This window comes from Equus przewalskii, chromosome 3 (assembly GCF_037783145.1).
Source record: "Equus przewalskii isolate Varuska chromosome 3, EquPr2, whole genome shotgun sequence".
Taxonomy (NCBI): domain Eukaryota; kingdom Metazoa; phylum Chordata; class Mammalia; order Perissodactyla; family Equidae; genus Equus; species Equus przewalskii.
This window is the reverse complement of record NC_091833.1, coordinates 48,828,366-48,847,721: the sequence shown is the minus strand read 5'-3', so window position 1 is coordinate 48,847,721 and position 19,356 is coordinate 48,828,366. Positions and strand designations below refer to the sequence as shown.

At 38.0% G+C, this 19,356-nt stretch overlaps 1 protein-coding gene across 14 annotated transcripts in view; it reads right to left on the bottom strand.

The window, feature by feature from the left end:
- The window catches only part of FAM13A (family with sequence similarity 13 member A), a 314,872-nt gene that overhangs the window by 279,674 nt on the left and 15,842 nt on the right, over positions 1 to 19,356 (bottom strand). For 7 of the 14 annotated variants that reach the window (XR_011538612.1, XM_070614299.1, XM_070614301.1 and 4 more), the window contains exon 1: positions 12,784 to 13,031. The exons of 6 other annotated variants lie outside the window; for them this stretch is intronic. Coding sequence is in view for 7 of the 8 variants with exons in the window: in XM_070614299.1 (XP_070470400.1) it covers positions 12,784 to 12,858 (75 nt within the window). In the remaining variant the exon portion in view is untranslated. Of the gene's footprint in view, positions 1 to 12,783; positions 13,186 to 19,356 lie in introns of those variants that run through there. One more of the 14 variants, XM_070614303.1, reaches the window with a different exon arrangement.

Below are 19,356 nucleotides of genomic sequence, written 5' to 3'. Positions count from 1 at the left end.
CAAATGGTACAGCGCTGTGGAAAACAGGCAGTTCCTCAAAATGTTAAATATAGAATTACCATATGACCCAGCAATTCCACTTCAGGGTACAAAGCCTTAAAGCGGGTCCACCAATGTTCACAGCAGCATTATTTACATTAACCAAAAAGTGGAGACAACCCAAATGTTCATCAACAGATGACTGGATAAATAAAATGTGGTCTATACACACAGTGGAGTATTACTCAGCCTTATAAAGGAATAAAATTCTGATACATGCTATAGCATAGATGAACCTTGAAAACATCATGCAAAGTGAAATAAGCCAGATGCAAAAGGACAAAAATTCTACGATTCTACTTAGGAGATATCCAGGCTAGGCAAATCCATAGAAAATAAAACAACGGTTAGCAGGCCTGGGAGGAGGGGGGGATGAGGAGTTATTGTTTAATGGGTAACAGAGTTTATGTTGTGGATGATGAGAAAGTTCTAGAAACGGATAATGGTAACGGTTGCACAACATTGTGACTGTACTAATGCCACTGAATCGTACACCTAAAAATGGTTAAAATGGTCAATTTTATGTTACATATATTTTACCACAATTTTTTAAAAAGTTAATGAATCTATCACGACGACGAAACAATACCACAATGCAGAAATACAAAACTTTAGGGAAGAGATAGTCAGTAGGAGAATGTGAAATGGAGACTGGCAGAAATCAGGAAAGGAAGAAAAGGAAAAGACAAAAACCTTTCAGAAGTGAAGACTAAATTATAAAGAGCACAAAGGAGAACAGAAACTATTGACAGCCCAGCAAGGGATATAGAGGACATAAACGAGAAAAGTAGACATAATGAAACAAAAAAATCAAAGACCTGAAAGAGAGCTACAGAAAGTGGTTAAATGAACACCAACAAATGTGTTATTGGAGTCCCCAAAGAAAAATACCAAAAAATGGAGTAGAATATTTAAAGATGTAATTCACGAAAACTTTGTTTAAATAGAAGGCTTGAATCCACAAACTGAAGGTAAATCACAAACCTAGAACAGTCCACACAAAGATATATTCTAGGAAACTATTAGACTGACAATAAAGAATCCTTTGGGCAGCCAGGCAAAAATCACGCCTTAATAAGGAAAGAAAGTAAGAGTGGCCTCAAACTTAGAGATTGCAGTATTTAACATTCGAAGACAATAGAATAAGACTTACAAGATGTTTAAGGAAAGAAAGCATGAGTCCAATTTAATAACCAATCAAGCTGTCCTTCAACTATAAAAGCTATAGTCTGAATATGCAAAGGCTAAGGGAATATTGTACACTTGAACCTTTCTTGAGAAAACTACCAGAGAACAAACTTGAACCAATTAATAGAAGGCTGGAGAGACTTCAATGAAAGGATGAGCAAAGAAATTTTTTAAAAGAAATTTAAAATTTAAAAAAGAAAAATAAAGTACACCATGTTACACGAGGAAGGAAGGGAGAACCTGAAACAATTATACTCAAAAGACTTGGGGTTGAAATATTTCCAGATATTAGAAGAGCTGCCATGTGGTTCAGAGGGCAGAACCAGAAGTGAGGGGTGGTTAGCTGGAGACAGATCTTAAGATATATAAAGAAGAAATAATAGTGCCTTCTGGAGATGGAATAGATTTTCTCAGGAGGAGGTAAGGTTCCCAGTAATCAAAGATAGGTCACAACAATAGCGGGATACCATTTGTCATTCCTTCTACATGTGGAAATTTTTTCTTTAAAGAAAAGAGAAACTAATGTTGGCAAGAACAAAAGAAGTGAGATGTAAAGTGGTTCAAATTTATGGAGGGCAATTTGGCGACGCCCAGCAAAAGCTGGGGCTTCTTTCCAGGCCAGGTGTCCAAACACAGGAGGACAAGAAACAGTGAGCGAGACTCAGATCTTAGACAAATGGGACTCAAGATATCACAATATACTGTTATATGGGAGAAAAAGGCTATAAAACTAATGTCAAGTATAATCTGTTTTTATAACTTTATGTACTACAGAAAAAACTATAAGGCATAAACAAATATATTACATGTTTACTTCTGGCTTATAGAGTCTTAGATGATTCTTATTTTCTCTTTTTTATTTTTTGGTATTTCCTAAATTTTATACACCAGATATATTACTATTATACCAAGAAAAATTAAAGGCTGTTATAAAAAGAATTCTCTATATAAAAGAAAGTCAACACCTACTGCTGATTTCCAGTGACAATGGAATAAAAGAGTGCACAAGTTCTCTCCTGAAAAAAACAATACAAACTGGACAAGACTGTCAGAACCACCATTTCAGGGCTCTGGAAACTGACCAAAGGCAAAACACACACTGAGAAACACTTATTCATAAAAAGCTGATGAAGTTAAGAACAGTGGGAGTTTGTGGCACACTTGCCCGTGCCTGCTCCCAGACCTGTCCACTCCCCCAGGCGCTGGATTGGCACAATAGTGCTAACATGGGGGAGCCAAGAGTGAAAACCAGCAGCTTTGGTTCTGGCTGAACTGATTTGGAAGACAGGACAAAGAGAAAGTCAGACAGGACAACCCACGCCTAGCGGGTTGGGTATCTGGATAAAGGACTTGTATCTAGAATATGTAAAAAGAACTTTTACAACTCAGTAAGAACAAACAACCCAATAAAGAAATGGGCAAAAGATATGAACAGACACTTAGCCAAAGGAGATATATAAGTGGATAAAATGCAGATGAAAAAAATACCTATCGCATTTGTCATTAAGAAACTGAGACACCACTACAAATTCACTAGAATGACTATAATAAACAAAGACTAACAAAACAATATGCTGGCAAGGATGTGGAGAAACTGGAATTCTCATACATTGATAATGGGAATGTAAAATGATGCAACGATTTCGGAAAACAGTTGGCAGTTTCTTAAGACATTAAACATAAATCTACCATATGATCCTGCAAGTCCACTCCTAGGTACTGACCTGACAGAAACGGAACTACATCCACACAAAGACTTCTATATGAATGTTCACAGCAATATTATTATTATTAAAGATTTTATTTTTTCTTTTTTCTCCCCAAAGCCCCCCAGTACACAGCTGTATATATTCTTTAGTTGTGGGATGCCACCTCAGTGTGGCCTGATGAGCGGTGCCATGTCTGCACCCAGGATCCAAACCAGCAAAACCCTGGGCCACCGCAGCGGAGCGTGCAAACTTAACCACTCGGCCATGGAGCCGGCCCCAGCAATATTATTCTTAACAGCCAAAACTGGAAATGATCCAAATGTCTACTAGTGAATGGATAAACAAAATGTGATATATAATAGATTATTAAGCAATAAAAAGGAATGAAATATTGATACATGCTACAACATGGATGAACCTCAAAAACATTATGCTAAGTGAAAGAAGCAAGTCACAAGAGAATAAACATTATATGATTTCATTTACATCAAATATCCAGAAAAGGTAAATGTATAGAAACATAAAGTAAATTAGTGGTTGTCTGAGATTGTGGGGGAGGAGATCAGGTGTTGGGAACGGGAACTAACTGTAAATTAGCACAAAGGATCTTACTGAGGTGATGGAATGTTCTGGAACTAGACTGATATTTGCACAATTGGTAAACTTACTAAAAATCGTTAAATTGAACATTTTCAATGAGTATATTTTATAGTATGTAAATTACACTTCAGAAGAGCTGTTAAAAACATAGAAATAAGTTATCAAGTGCTTGGTAATCTCCTGCCAAAATAAGACTATGCATCACTACAAAGAATACACTGAAATTAATCTGCTTTTGGAAACATTCCACATTCTTCATTATAATAGCACACTTTATCCCTCTTCAATAATTCTATGTATTTATTTATTTATTTATTTTTGAGGAAGATTAGCTCTGAGCTAACATCTGCTGCCAATCCTCCTCTTTGCTGAGGAAGACTGGTCCTGAGGTAACATGCATACCTATCCTCCTCTACTTTATATGTGGGACACCTACCACAACATGGCTTGCCAAGCGGTGCCATGTCCGCACCTGGGATCTGAACCGGCGAACCCTGTGCCACCGAAGTGGAACGTGCAAACTTAACGGCTGCACCACCGGGCCGGCCCCTCCCTCTTCAATAATTCTAGATGCAACACGTAAGTTCTGGGGTGGTTCACTTTTAAGTGATTACCACTGCTATACCAATGTATTAAAAATCTGAAAGCACAGAAACATTCGCGTGCTTAGAATCCCTTGGTTATTTGGAGAAAAAGGGGACAGTCTGTAATGTCACTAATGTTAAACCTTTTGCTCATCATTGTTGGCAGTCTTAATAGAGCCAAAGAGGATTGAAACAGAAGAGAACTGTCTTGCAAGAGGTTGCTATGAGTCAAATTTGAAAAGTGCTCCTGGAAAGGCTATTTTTGCCATTGTTTCTCAACAAGTTTAGCAGTATGTAAATTTGAAAACAGAAAACTTTTTTTAAAAAGTTACAAAGACTCAGTTCAACTTAAAGACCTAATTAAAAAAAAATAAGAGCTATAAAGACATTTTGCTTTTGGAAAAATTAAGGTTTTAAAACATATAGCCTCAGAAATACCAAATGTGCTTAAAACTAATGTTGCATGTAAGTACTTGCAGACTTTTGTGATTTACAGTGTAAATCAGAGAAATAATTTCTGAGATCATTTATCTACATTTTAACTAAAACTAGTTTCTTAAAGGAATCTCTGGAAATTAATGAAACATTCAACTGACTTCTATTGCATAATTTTCAGTAATTTGTACATTTTTCATACAGTGAAAGAGTAAAAATTTAGCAAACCTATAGTAATATTCTCTAATTCTTTCATTTGAAAAAAAAATCTGTATTTACAGCTAAGACGACTCCATTTACCAATTAAAATGTTAGCCTTCCCAAGGGCCTAGCTTTATCATTAAGATCATGGAATCCTGCCCTCAGTTTTGGCTAATAATCCAGTCCTCCAAATAAAGGAAGCCCTAACTGAAGTGACTACAGGGGTGAAAAAAGGCATGTGTGTGCTAAATTTTCTGACAGTTTAACAAATGAAAAAGTATAATTGGCCGAGAGCTACAAATTCTAAGTAGTACACGACTCAGAGAAGCCCAGAACCCTGCAAGGGTGTCTCACCTCATAACTCTAATGCCATGAGAGAAGCCTGTAACAAGTCGTCCCATAACCACTCAGCCTTCTCCTTCTTACTTCTGGTGTTGGAATGCTGACCACCTCATAAGACAACCAGCTTAATTTTTAGACACTGGAATCTTCAGACACTTCCTTCTACTGGATTGAAACTGCTTGATTACATTCTTCCCAGCTCTAGGTCTGCCCTGTGGAATTTGCAGGGAAAATCTACTTCCTTTTATACCTTAGACAATTTCAAGTAATTTAAATGTTTCAATATATATCTGTAAAAGTACTGTACACATTCAAATGTAATATCCATTGCCTTTATGTTTGTAAACCAATCTATTTCTTCTGGACAGAGCTACCATTCCCTATTCTTTGAGCAGCCTCTAATTTTACTAATTTAAATTTAATAAAAGTAAAACAGGCACATGATCAAAACTCAAACATACAAGAGTAAACTGAAAAGTCTACCTATCCCAGCCCAATAGTTCTTGTTTCCTTGCAGAAATTTTCTATGCATAATTAAGCACATAAATGCATATACTTTTTAAAAAGGCAAATGTAACTACACTATTGTACATATATGCACCTTATTTTTGCTACTTGATCAATTTTGGATGTCTTTCCATATTGGCACATACAGCTGTTTAATATTACATTATATAGAGATATTATAATTGATTTAATCAATCCTGTTTACTAACATTTAGGTTATTTACAGTTCTTGCTTTACAAATATTTCAGCAATGAACATTTTTATATAACTGTACAAGTACCTGTAAGATAAATACCTAGAGGTGAGATTGCTAGATCAACCGGTACATCAATTATAAGTTGTGGTACCTATTACCACACTGCCCAACAAAGATGCTTCAGCGGTTTATAGTTTGACTGTCAGCATGTGAGTGCCTGCTTCTCATTCTCTTGTCAACCTCGGGCGTTAAAAATTTTAAATTTTGCCAATATTTATAACTATGAATGAGACTGAGCAATTTTCATATGTTTATTAACACACATTTCTTATTTGTGAACCTCCTATCCCTAAGCTTTGCCCATTTTTTATTTGGGTAGTTTTCTTAATGATTTGTAGGAACTTTTAGTATATTAAAAAATTAATCTGGCTTTAGTGATGTGTGTTGTAAATATCTGTCCTAGTTTTCTTTTGGCATTTTAATTTGTTTATGATATTTGGGGTTGTGCAGACATTTTAGTTGTCTGGCAGAAAAATTCAACGATCTTTTCTCTCAGGGCTTCTATCGTGGGTCTTCTTTAGAAAGACATTCCTTGATCCAAAATTAATTTTTAAATTCACACATATATTTGTCTAGTATTTTTATGCTTTCACTTTGATATTTATATCCTTGATCCATCTATAAAGAGTAAGGAAGAAATCCAGCAATTATTTTTCCTCAAGTGACTAGCATTATTAAACTGTTTTAATTCTTACTATTTTGATATCTGCTTTGCTAAGCCCTCCAAACTTAGTCTTAAAGGAGTAGCTGTAATAAATCCTAGTCATAAAATAAAACCATATAGAATTTTTTCCCATAAATGACTGATTTTGAACAATAAATTTTTTTTTTTTAAGATTTTATTTTTTCCTTTTTCTCCCCAAAGCCCCCCTGGTACATAGTTGTATATTCTTCGTTGTGGGTCCTTCTAGTTGTGGTATGTGGGACGCCGCCTCAGCGTGGTTTGATGAGCAGTGTCATGTCCGCGCCCAGGATTCGAACCAACGAAACACTGGGCCGCCTGCAGCGGAGCGCGCGAACTTAACCACTTGGCCACGGGGCCAGCCCCTGAACAATAAATTTTTAAAAGTCTCCAATGTGCCTGTTATTTATATGAACATATAAATATTTACTTAAATAACTTACATAAACTTAAGAATGCTATTACTTGCCACAGTACCTCTTTATAAACCATTATAGCTTCACAGTTACAGATAACAACTCAAGCATGCTTTCTTGTGGTTTCAGAAACTACTGGACACAGGTTTCTTCCTTTTCTTTGGAATTTAATTTCCCTAAGTAAGCTTTAAGATTTAGATCAGATTTAATCTAATCTAACTTACCATCCTAGCATAGTCTTCTCTACCCAATAACCCCATTCTTTCACTTTATATGCTACTTCATGCCAGTTTGCACTTTCCACTGCTGTCACTAAAGCTTACTTACAATCTTCTGCACAGGAACATTAAGCCAATCCACACAACCAACTGTGCTTCAAAAGAACTGACCCTGAAACAAGTAACCTAGATGCTAGTGACTTTACCTATACGCAGCCTTTAAGTACTAATCTATAACCGTGTTATTAACCACATTTGATTTTTGAATTCTGTATGGCAGAGATGAAAATTTTTTTTGCAATACAATTCAGATTAGCAGAAGAAAATATACATGCTTTCATTTGACTATTACTAGTCTAGTCTTCTGATACTTTATCATTGGTTATTGTGGCAAAAAAGCAAAACTAAACATTCAATCATGTTTAAAATTTAGTCTAAGTCCAATAATATAAACAGTCCCTTCAGATCACTGAATTTCTTTCATTTTATTTAAAATAAAGTAGAATTCACCTACGACAATATTAAGGAAACCGCCTTAAGGCAAGACAGAAAGTAGCCTACCATATAACAAAGGTACTGTTTTTATGATGCTGAATACTTTACAATGTATTCTCATTTTAGTATCTGATTTGATTCTCATAACCATCTGATTTAGGCTGCTATTATCCCTATTTGACAGGTGAGGAAGGTGAGAGAGATTAAGTATCTTGCCCAGGGTCACACAGCCAACAAGAGGCTGAGCCAAGACTCAAAGCCATGTCTCCTGCCTTCAAATCCTGCCTCATTCCAATTCATGACAAGCTTCCCACAACCACAGAACAGCAAGCCATTGCATGATGAGGTGTTATCAGTTAGGATGTTTTTGACTGCAAGTAATTAGGATTCCAGCTCCAACTGGCTAATAGAGACTATTATTATCACATTATAATAACATAAATGATTGAGAGGAAAAGATGACTCTAATTGGTGGCTTCATTGGCTCATGAATGTCCCCACTTTCCTGCCACTCACTGATGTATTAAGTTATCTTAGGCTGCCTTTCCTCTTGATAGATGTCTGCCAGCAGCAGCTGGGGTGTTGAAGTCCTTGTTTACATTCAGTAGGTGAACTAGAGACAGACTGCTATCCCAATCAGGGAATATACGTCTTTCTCTGTTTGATTGAGCAATTTATGTTACGGGCCAGAGAGAGTGTTTACAAATATTCCATGAGATATTTCTCTACATTTCCCAATCGCCTTTGCATTCAGGTGGAACATACGACTAGTTCAAAGCTATGAACAGTGAGAAGAGAAATGAGTCACTTCCAGAACGAGGCAGGTAAAAGCATGTGTGCCTCCTCCATCTCCTCCTTTGCCTGACAGAAAGCCTAGGGGATACACAGTCACGTGTTACAACAGGAAATACATCACAGAACTAAGGCAGCCTGGATACCAGTCACCAGATGGAGGAGAGGGTCTGTAAAACTGCATCAGACTTTGAGTCATCTGCAAAATAATCTTTGTTTCCCTGAGCTACTCAGGTTCCAGGGCTTGTCTATTTGGACATTCAACATTAATTACCTTTGTTGATGTAGACCACATGCCCACCTGAGGGAAGGCGATGCACTGACCAGCCTCCGTATCATCTGAGACGGAACGGATGTGCACAGTCACCTGCATCGACCACGTGCAATTTTAGAGTAAGAGAATTCCTGTGCTATTCAGTTGGAGACAAGATTCTTTTTTTAAATACAAAAACATTTACAAGCATACTGCTAATTTCTGCTAAATGGAAATAGTGCCATTTTCACAAAAAGCACCATGCAGATAGAACGCCTTTGCAGACATGCCTTTAACTTCTTGAAGGTCTTCAAAAGATCCATTTAAAAATAAAATACACATAGGTAAAATTATAAAATTTAGTGCATGACTTATTTGTTCTGTGCAAACACTTATTGAACAAATACTACTGCCTAGCTCTGAGCAAGAGGCAAGTAATACAAATAAGATATGACCCCTTCTGGTTCGTGTGCTCTGCTTTGGTGGCCCAGGATTCATGGTTCAGATCCCAGGCACAGACCTACACAGTGGTGGTCAGGCCACACTTTGGCTGTGTCCCACATACAAAATAGAGGAAGACTGGCACAGATGTTAGCTCAGGGACAATCTTCCTGAACCAAAAAGAGGATGATTGGCAACAGATATTAACTCAGGGCCAATCTTCCTCACCCCCCCAAAAAAAAAAAAAAAAGGATATGACCCCTTCTGTCCAAACTTTATTGTCTGCTAGTAAAGACAAATTATGTCAAGAGAGTTGAACACATAGTCAAATATTTCCTCAAATCTGCTATCAAGACAACACACTGCTCAATAATGTCTAAAATCAGAGCAAGGTAAGTAATATAACCAGGATTTAAGCTCAAGTCTGCCACGCTCCAAACAAAAAATAGTAGGTTTAAAAAAAAAATTCAAGAGGGGCTGGCCCCGTGGCCGAGTGGTTAAGTTCGCGCGCTCCGCTGCAGGCGGCCCAGCGTTTCGTTGGTTCGAATGCTGGGCACGGACATGGCACTGCTTGTCAGACCACGCTGAGGCAGCGTCCCACATGCCACAACTAGAAGAACCCACAACGAAGAATACACAACTATGTACCGGGGGGCTTTGGGGAGAAAAAGTAAAAAATAAAATCTTTAAAAAAAAAAAAAAAATTCAAGAAATTCATCACAGCTTCTGAAAAAACCTAAAAGTAGCCTGTGCGGGATGAAGTTGGTACTAAACGCCAAACTAGAAACTACAAAGATAACTGTGATGGTTTGAAACTTCAACTTGCATAACATATGTTTGTTGTATTATTTAAGAAAATTCAGTTCAGCTAAATAGAGAACAAGAAAAACAATAAGGAAAATAGATATAACTAAGTATTGATAATATGTCAGGAGACAGCTTGGTAGACATAATCAACCTAAAATTAAGTAGAGACAGAAGAACCAAGTTAAGCACTGCACTATGGGATACATGTAAGGTGCTGATGGTACCAGGTGGTAAGGCTACAGCAGTGGAGGCGCCTGAGTTAAGGACAAAGGCCACAAGGCCTGGAATTGTTTAGAACTGGAATTGTTGCCAGCGCCAGCCAGAGTTAGGGCTAAGGCAGGACAGACAGACCACCGACAATTCCAAGAGAACTGACCCACACATTCACCAGTCACAGATCTGATACCCGAACTTACTCCAAAATCAGAACATCCAGAGTATATTACAAAAACCTACACACATGTATTCTAGGCGCCCCCTTTCTTCATCTATTAGAATGTGCAAACTCCCCACTCTCAGCCCACCTCTCTGCAAAATGCCCAGATACCACCTTGGACAGAGCAGCAGGAGAGGCGGGGAAATGTGAGCGACTCACGACCCACCTGAGAGAGCTCGAGTCATCCAAAGGTGACATTTAAAACTAGAAGAGACTAAGATAACATTAATTGGCAAGTGTAGTTTCCCATGATGCCTGGGGGTGACTGACTTAGAAAAAATAGCTATGTTACAGTAAAGAACCTATCTCTACCTGTACATATGAGGAGTACCACAAGTAAATTTGTGAGCCCACTTGTAGTTCTACTAATACCACCACCAATACGGGAAAGAGAAGAACAAAAGGAACGAAGAGGAGAAATTTGGTCAGTCAATGGACTTAGGAACCTTTCAACCAGTCTGTGCCCCACTTCAAGAATCCATAAACACACACACACACAATGCACACACACACACTCATACTCTACAAATAATTGGTATTCTGTTATTTTGTCTGAAAAATGACTATCTTCAGCAGGAGGAGACCTGAGCAGTTGCTACATATAAGATATACTATTTTTTAGTTTTACTTCTCTACTTAGACATATCAGCCCCCATGCATGCATTTATGTGTGACTTAGTTCTTCTCACTTTTCTGCCACAAAACAAAAAGGTGTTTTGTTCTCCAATAGCTATCGTTTTTCGGGAATCCTATGCTACAGTTCCTAAAAATGTAAGTATTTACTTTCACATGAAAAACTGGGACACAGCGCAATCAAAGGCCAGCCTGAAGGTGAAGGGTAGGAATCACTGAGAATCACCATCTACCAGAGTAAACAGTCTCAAACGATATGATTTTTAGGTCTAGCTTAAATGAAATTTTGTACACGCTTTGGATATAAATTAAGGAAAAATATGGAGTTTCATTCATAGTCTGTCTGCATTTCCATCAAGGCTGATATTAATGTCTGCAGGCCAAGGGTAAGGAGCAAGGATCTAAGCAGACAATCAGAGATGACCACAAATCTCACGACAAATAGGTCAGTCTGCTGCCTCAACTGCACGTTTCCAGTTCTGAAGCATTTCTTTGACAAAGCTGCAAAAATGCAGACCTGTGTCTGCAGTAAAATAAAAGCTCACTATTTTACACATAGACAAATCAGATCTTGAAGGAAACTCTTTGGAGGAAGGAAACTACAGTTGGATACCTGGGCAAGGCTCGGGGCTCAAAGGAAGAGAGACAGAGACAGGTAGGCTGGCGCACAGCGTGCTGACAAGTTCTGAGCATGGAAACGAGGGAGTCACCCTGCAGTCTAAGAAAATTCAATCTGTGGGGCTGATGCACCATCTGGTGACCATTCGGGGCCTATGTGTCAAAAAGTGCCCAGATATTTCAGGATGCCATCACAACCCACAACAAATTGCAGCTCTTTCTGAAACTGAAAAAAAAAAGCATCTGTTCTAAATGTGATGAAACACAGTGAGCAGTTAAAGTGATAATAAAGAATAAGATATTTCTCATTTATTACCTCTGGGACAAATAAAATGCCCTCTTGGAATACAATATCAACTTGAAATATGGATATGTATGATATTTATGCATTTTGCATATATGTAAATAAAAATTAATTACAGCATTCTGTAAATTATAATTGACAATACTTAGTTATTGCAAAAGGTCATGTATCAGCACCAACAGAACTGCTTTTGAAATTCATGAATTTCAGTCCTAGAAATACATACACATAGTTTTCCATGGGTTTCATATCAGTTTTATTTATTGATGCTACTGTATTATAACAACCAGAAGTTTCTACAGTTGATTAAGGAGTCACAAACATCAGCCAAGCTCTTTCACCATCACTTTCACAACTATGCTGAAACAGAAATTCTAGAATTACCAAATCATAATAAGAATGTGAAATAGAAAAATGGCATATATGTACTCAGAGGTAATAAATGATTATTTTGATTCTTTCTCAATCTAGCCACAAGATTTTTTCCAGTAACTACAATTAGGCATTCATATTTAACTTTTTCAGAAAAAGAAAGTCTAAGCCGCTTGAGAGTGCTCTAGGATAAATCAAGTTGACTTAACCAAATAAACTCAGCATGCATCTTCCTTCACCTTTTTTGGAAAGGAAAGTGGACAAAAGTGACAAATGCAGCCCCCAATACGGCTTAATGTCCATCTGAAGAGATAGGAATTTCAGTAACAAATCTTCCCCCACCTCCTTGGAAGGAAAAACAAAGTCACACAAACATCTCAGCAAAACCAGGAGGGCAGAGGCCTCTCCCGAGCCCAGGCGGTATTTGCAGGAGACAGAGGCGGCCTGTACTCACACAGACGGCGAGCGCTCCTGCCCCCATTCTCGCAGGAAATGTCTGGCAGAACTGATGAAGACCGGATGAAAACATCAAAATGACAGCACAACACTAAAATTCCATTCAGTGGATACACTCTGATCTGAAAAACAGCTCCTAATCCAGAGGCCCCGCGGTAAGCAAAGAGCAGCTCCAAACATTTTCACAAGTGTGGTTTTGCTGCTTCTTCGGCTAAACCCACATGGCCGGGAGGACGGCCTGGAGTTGAAATTTGATCCACAGCATCTAGTATTGGCAAGTAGAGGGAGTCACGTGACGTGAGACTTAAGTCGCTGACATCTTTTTCTTAAACCTGACTTGCTGGATGCCACACACAGTCGTCTTCCTTTCAGACAGCTGCCGACCACCGGGTGGTATTCACTGAGAGGACAGAAAGCGAAAACGCAAACTTGCTTCCTTGTCGCTACTCGTCTCTAAGAAAAATTCACATATTCGCACTCCGGTTTAAATCTGCAGGCATATTCCTCACTTTTCTGAGGCAGTTTTCACCTCTATTGCTCCCCAGAAACCAGTTAAATTCTATCAAAATTTTCTTCCCTCCACCTTTATTCTATCAGAACCGTTCTAAATGAAAATGCTCTATTTTATGTAGCTCTTATTTACGGCTTCTAATTACTTTTGCATTATCTCATTCACATACAGTGGTGATCGACATAAAACAACACATTTCTAGACATCCACAATTCTACATGTGGTTCAGTCTGCAGAATTAGCTTCTAGCCGACCTTTCAATGACTTCCTACTCCATATGCTGTGTCATTAGAAAATCAGATCGATTTTCCCATTTCCAAATATTTGAACTGATAGCTAAAATATCCATTTCATATAAGCCAGAAGGAGACTGTCCTATTTTTTGTAATTACCACTTTTCCGCCAAATCTTCTTCCTGGCACATTTAAGAAAATGCTGACTAATATTACGTGTGAAATTTCACTTGACCCAACTTTAAAAGACTTACATTGCCCTCCCCCCCGATAACAAAACATAATAAGGTTATATCTTAAGGGGTGGAGGTGAGAGGAAAAAGGAAAAGGAAAACTGAAATCAGCTCCCATTTCAATACTCCTCTTCAAACCTAATATTCTTTGTGTATCTATAGCCAACCAACACTATCCACGGCAAAGTCAAGACAGCAGAGCGTGTTGAGCCAGTCGCAGGACAGGACAGAGTCATTCTATTTCTATACGTGCACAGAGAACACCGGACAGACTCTTCTTTCACAAGGCAGAACACCACCATCCCAAGGCCATACAAGGGAATGAGTGTGGGAGAAGGGACGTAGTCTTCTGTTAAAAAAGGTAAAATTTGGGGTCCGCCCCGTGGCCGAGTAGTTAATGTTCCACACACTCTGCTTTGGCAGCCTGGGTTCGTGGGTTTGGATCCTGGGCACAGACCTACTCCACTCATTAGGCAGGCTGTGGAGGCATCCCATGCACAAAGTAGAGGAAGACTGGCTCAGGGCAAATCTTCCTCACCAAAAAATAAAAAAAGGCTTTTTTCTACTTCCACCTTAATCTAGATTTTATTAGTTCTGCTTCCCATTCACCCATTAGAAAACAGGCTGATTACTAAAGAAAATCATAAAACAAACTAAATATCTTAAAATTTTGTCTTCTTTTTCTGATTATAGAAGTATTGTCAGTCCACGGTGAAAAATAAAAGCCTACAGATTAGGTCACCTAATGCCCCTCATCCAACATCACCCAATCATTATTTATTCTCTACACTGGGCCAGGCGCTATGCTATACAACGTACACACAATAAGACAAGGCAGACCTGGTACCTTCTCTCATTGGATCTCACATTAGATCATCCAATGTGGGAGGGAGGAATAAAAATAAGCAAATAAACCTTTTGATTAGTAAATGCAGAGGTGCTAATAAAGAAGCAGAGACGAAGTAGTGAAAGAGAATAACAAAGGACACCCAGAAACACATATCTTCTTCCAGTCTTTTATGCTTTTTAAACATAATTTAAATCTATTCTCTGATCATCTTATACCCTAATTTTTTCACTGAACATTGTATCAGAGGTATGCTCCCACATTAATAACACTATAACCAATTTTAATAACGTGTATTATTCTCACTATATAACAGTTTTAGTCATTCTCCCATTTTTAGACATTTACATGGTTTCTGACGTTATGTGTGTGTGATTGTAAGTAATGCTTTGTCCCCATTCTGTTTTCTAGTACAGTGTCCTGAGAGTGAAACTTCTGGATCACAGGGAATGTAAATATGTGCTAAGGCTCTTGACAGACACTGGCTTTGGCAGTTTATATTCTATAACCCACCCTACCCAAGTTTAAATATCTTATAAAATATTTCCTAATTTAATAAATTCTAAAATGAGAAATCATTTTCACTTTTTATTATCAGTAAAACTAAAAATATGAAAAATCCTCATTAGTCATTTGTACTTTCTGTTCTGTGAACTGTCTTGATGCATTTTCTTTGTCCATTTATCAACTACTCTTATCAGTTGAAGTTTCTGTCCTAAGGTCACTGTAAGGATTAAATGATACTACCCATAAAAAGTACTTACTCTAGTATCTAGCAAATGGTAATAAAAATAATTTTGAATGTTTGTCATGTGATTTGATTACGTATCTACTTGTAATTTATTTTAAAATATAGTAAAAGATGAAATACTAAATTGATTTGATTTTTATTTTCCATATAACTACTGGTGGCCCAGACTGTTAAGTCTCCTCAGCACGCCATCTCTTTCTGATAATATTAGAGCTCTTTGTCCCTCTTAGTAGTGGCTAGCCTGCGGTTGTCTATCTAGAGATTACATTTCTCAGCCTTCATACAGGTAAATAGAGCCATGTGACAACATACTCATTGACAGAATGTGAAGAAACAGGATGTGTGCCACTTCTGTGTCACAGGCTCACTAGGAAATTCCTTGCTCCACATTTTCTCTCCTTCCCCTTTATCATAAGCTGGATTGCAGGTGCACCAGAAACCTAACTTCAACCACGGGAGAATTGGGACAACATCCCAGGGGATGGCAGAGTAACCAGATGGAAGAAACTTAGACTTCTGCATGACTTTCTAGAGTATGGTTGCCTTACAAGCCTAGGTCAACTGAACTTTTACATGAGAAAGAAAGAAAACTCTCAATATGCTACTGTATTTAAAGGTCTTATGTGTGTATAAAACAAGTTTGTCTTTACCCTAATAGACTAACCAAATGACCCAGCCCCATTTATTGAGCAAATTTTGCATTTTCTACTTATTTGTTGTACTACCTAATATTAAATTCACACACCCATACCTAATATTAAATTCACACACACACACGCACATACCGGGGTCTTTTTCAGGCTAATATATTCTATCTAGGGTTTTTTTTTTTCCTACTTTTATATCACTTCTTTAATATTTCAATAACTATCTTTATAATTCATTTAAATATCTGATAAGGATAGCCCTCTCTCATTATCCATCTTTTTCAAAATTTTACTGCTCTTCTTTCCAATAATTTCTTCATGATGAATTTCAAAACCATTCAGTGGTGTCAGAACAAGTTAGGGTACCAAATATTACACCCCTTGTTACTGTTTCTAGTAGGTATATGTCCATCTTCTGCTTTGGATATTATCATATAAGCTTGACGTAAGGATGACAAAAAATCTAGTCCTGCTTCTCAAAACTTCTCACATGCCATTATAAAGTAAAATTAGCACTGTGCCTAACAAATTTTTATCCTTAGTTATTCTTCTCAGTGATGACTAGATTTCACTTGCAAAAAGAAACCCTGAAGAGGCCATTTACCAAAAGTGCTAAAAGATACTCTTCACTTCAAACAATGTTTGTTTTTCCACAGAATATATCTGAAATTAGAATCTGAAGTATCATTTTCTTTTCCTGACCCCAAAATGGATACAAGTAGTAGAGACTAGTTAATTCCAAAAAGTTCTCTGAGGTGTCATACACGTATATTTCTGAGTACCGATTTACAAAGAACCTTAAGATATACAAACTATAGCCAAGAGATTTGCTGATATAAAATATGAGCTATTGCTTTTTCCCCAGAAAGGATAAAGAAATTTTAAAAAGTGCTTTTCTAAATAGCCCATTATGGTGGGTTAATTCCCTGACTACTTGCAGAAATGCTGAAATACCACAGCAGGACAAAGGATATCATATTTTCAAGAAGATCCGTAGGCTCCCTGGAGGAAGGAGTCAAGGTGACTTCACAGCTGATGGTCAGGCCCCTAGGATGCTGTCATTCATATCAGCCTCTGACGTGGGGAAGGTTGATGGAAGAAGCTAAAAGGGCCAGGTTATCCTGTAGCCTCCAAAAAAGCTAAAAATGCTTTAAAGTCAAACCCTCTGATGTTAACTGGCAGAGCTATCAGTTTTCAAAGGACAAAATCTCTTCAGCTGGAGTAGAAATAACAGTTGTCAGAAGAACAACAGTAGGCTGTAGATACAGTACTGTTAGCCACATAGCAGAGACCAGCAAGTATCATGGGGGGTGGCGATGGTGGCATCGACAGCATGAACCACCTGAAGTCCTCTGGAAATGGGACACTGGCAGCTCTTTCCTCCAAACTCAGTCAGTACCTATTCCAGCTCTAGCCCTACTCCAGCTATTTCTCACTGAGTACCCCAACTAACCAGAATCAATGGCAGAACCAGACAGGATATCAGAAATCGGTCAGTCAGCAACTATTTAGCATTTATGTACTCTCTTGACCAGAGAGATGCAGATATTTTGGTTTTTGAATCCCTGACAGTAGATGCACCTGAAACTTTACTTGTTCCAGGCCAGGGGTCAGCAAACTACAGCCTGTGTGCCAAACTCAGCTACCACAAGCCAAATCCAGCCAACCTAGACCAAATGTGGTCGCACTCATCTGTTTACTTAATGCGTATGGCTGCTTTGGCACCACAAGGGCAAAGGTGAGTAGCTGCAACAGGGACCAAACTTATGGCATGCAAAGTCTAAAATATTTACCATCTGACCCTTGCTGTAGGCCATTTAGTAACATTATTGGGCATGAGTCTTCACATATCCATAGAAAGACTAATCCTTGTGCTTTGGTTCCTTAGGAAATAGGTCTTTCTGGGGTTTGTTAATCTACTTGATTACAACTGCCCCATTACTTGGTGTTGGGCCTATTCTTACCTTCTCCTAATTATTTTCTGAAGGGTTTCCCAGAAAGAGGTCCAGTTCATAATCTGATGATCTCATTTCTGTTCTGAAATCTAGATGCATTCTCATCCCACTTGAGAAAAACAAATTACCACACTACTAGGAAAAGATCAATTGTTCTGTAGTCATGGAAACAAATAAACAGCATAACTAATTTTAAACCTGTTAAATCAATCAGCAACTTGTCTCAGTAAACCAATGGGTTTTACAAGCCAACCCAATAGTGACAATCCATCATTTCTAGTCAATCAAGAATGGCATCACCCCTAAAGAGTTTTCCAGACAAGCAAAAACTAAAGAAGTTTATCACCAACAAACCAGGCTTACAGGAAACGTTAAAGGGACTTATTTAAGTGAGGAAAAAAAGGCCACCAACAGGAATAAGAAAATAATCAAAGAAAAAAAAAATCACTGGTAAAGGCAAATATACAGTAAAGGTAGGAGATCAACCACCTATGAAGCTAATACGAAGGTCAAAAGACAAAAGTACTAAAATTACCTATTTCCATGATAGGAGGTTAAGGGAAACACACACACACACACAAAAGAGGTTAAATATGGCATCAGAAACATAAAATGTGAGGGCCAGCCCAGGGGCATAGTGGTTAAGTTCATGCACTCCGCCTCAGCAGCCTGGGGTTTGCAGATTTGGATCCTACACACCACTCATCAAGCCATGCTGTGGTGGCATCCCACATACAAAAAAACAGAGAAAGATTGGCACAGACGTTAGCTCAGGGTCAACCTTTCTCACACACACACACAAAAAAACCACCTCATTAAATGTGAGGGGAGGAGAGTGAAAGAGTAGAGCTTTAGATAAAATGTCAAACTTAAGAGACCATCAACTTAATATAGATTGCTATATACATAGGTTATTATATATGAACTTCATGGTAATCACAAACCAGAAACCTATAATGACTAAAAAAATTAAGAGAAAAGAACCCAAACAACAATACTAAAGAAAGCCATCAAATCACAAGGGAAGAGAGCAGGAGGAGAAGGAAGGAACAGAGAAGAACTACTGAAACAGCCAGAAAAAAAGTACCAAAACAGCAATAAGTACATACTGATCAATTGATACTTTAAATGTCAACAGACTAAATGCTGCAATCAAAAGGCACAGGGTGGCTGAATGGATAAAAAACAAGACCCATATATATGTTGCACACAGGAGACACACTTCAGACCTAAAGACACTCACAGACTGAAAGTGAAGGGATGGAAAAAGATACTCCATGCAAATTGCAAAGAAAAGAAAGCTGGGGTAGCAATACTTACATGAGACAAAATAGACTTTAAAACAAAAACTGTAACAAGAGACAAAGAAGGGTACTACCTAACGATAAAGGGAA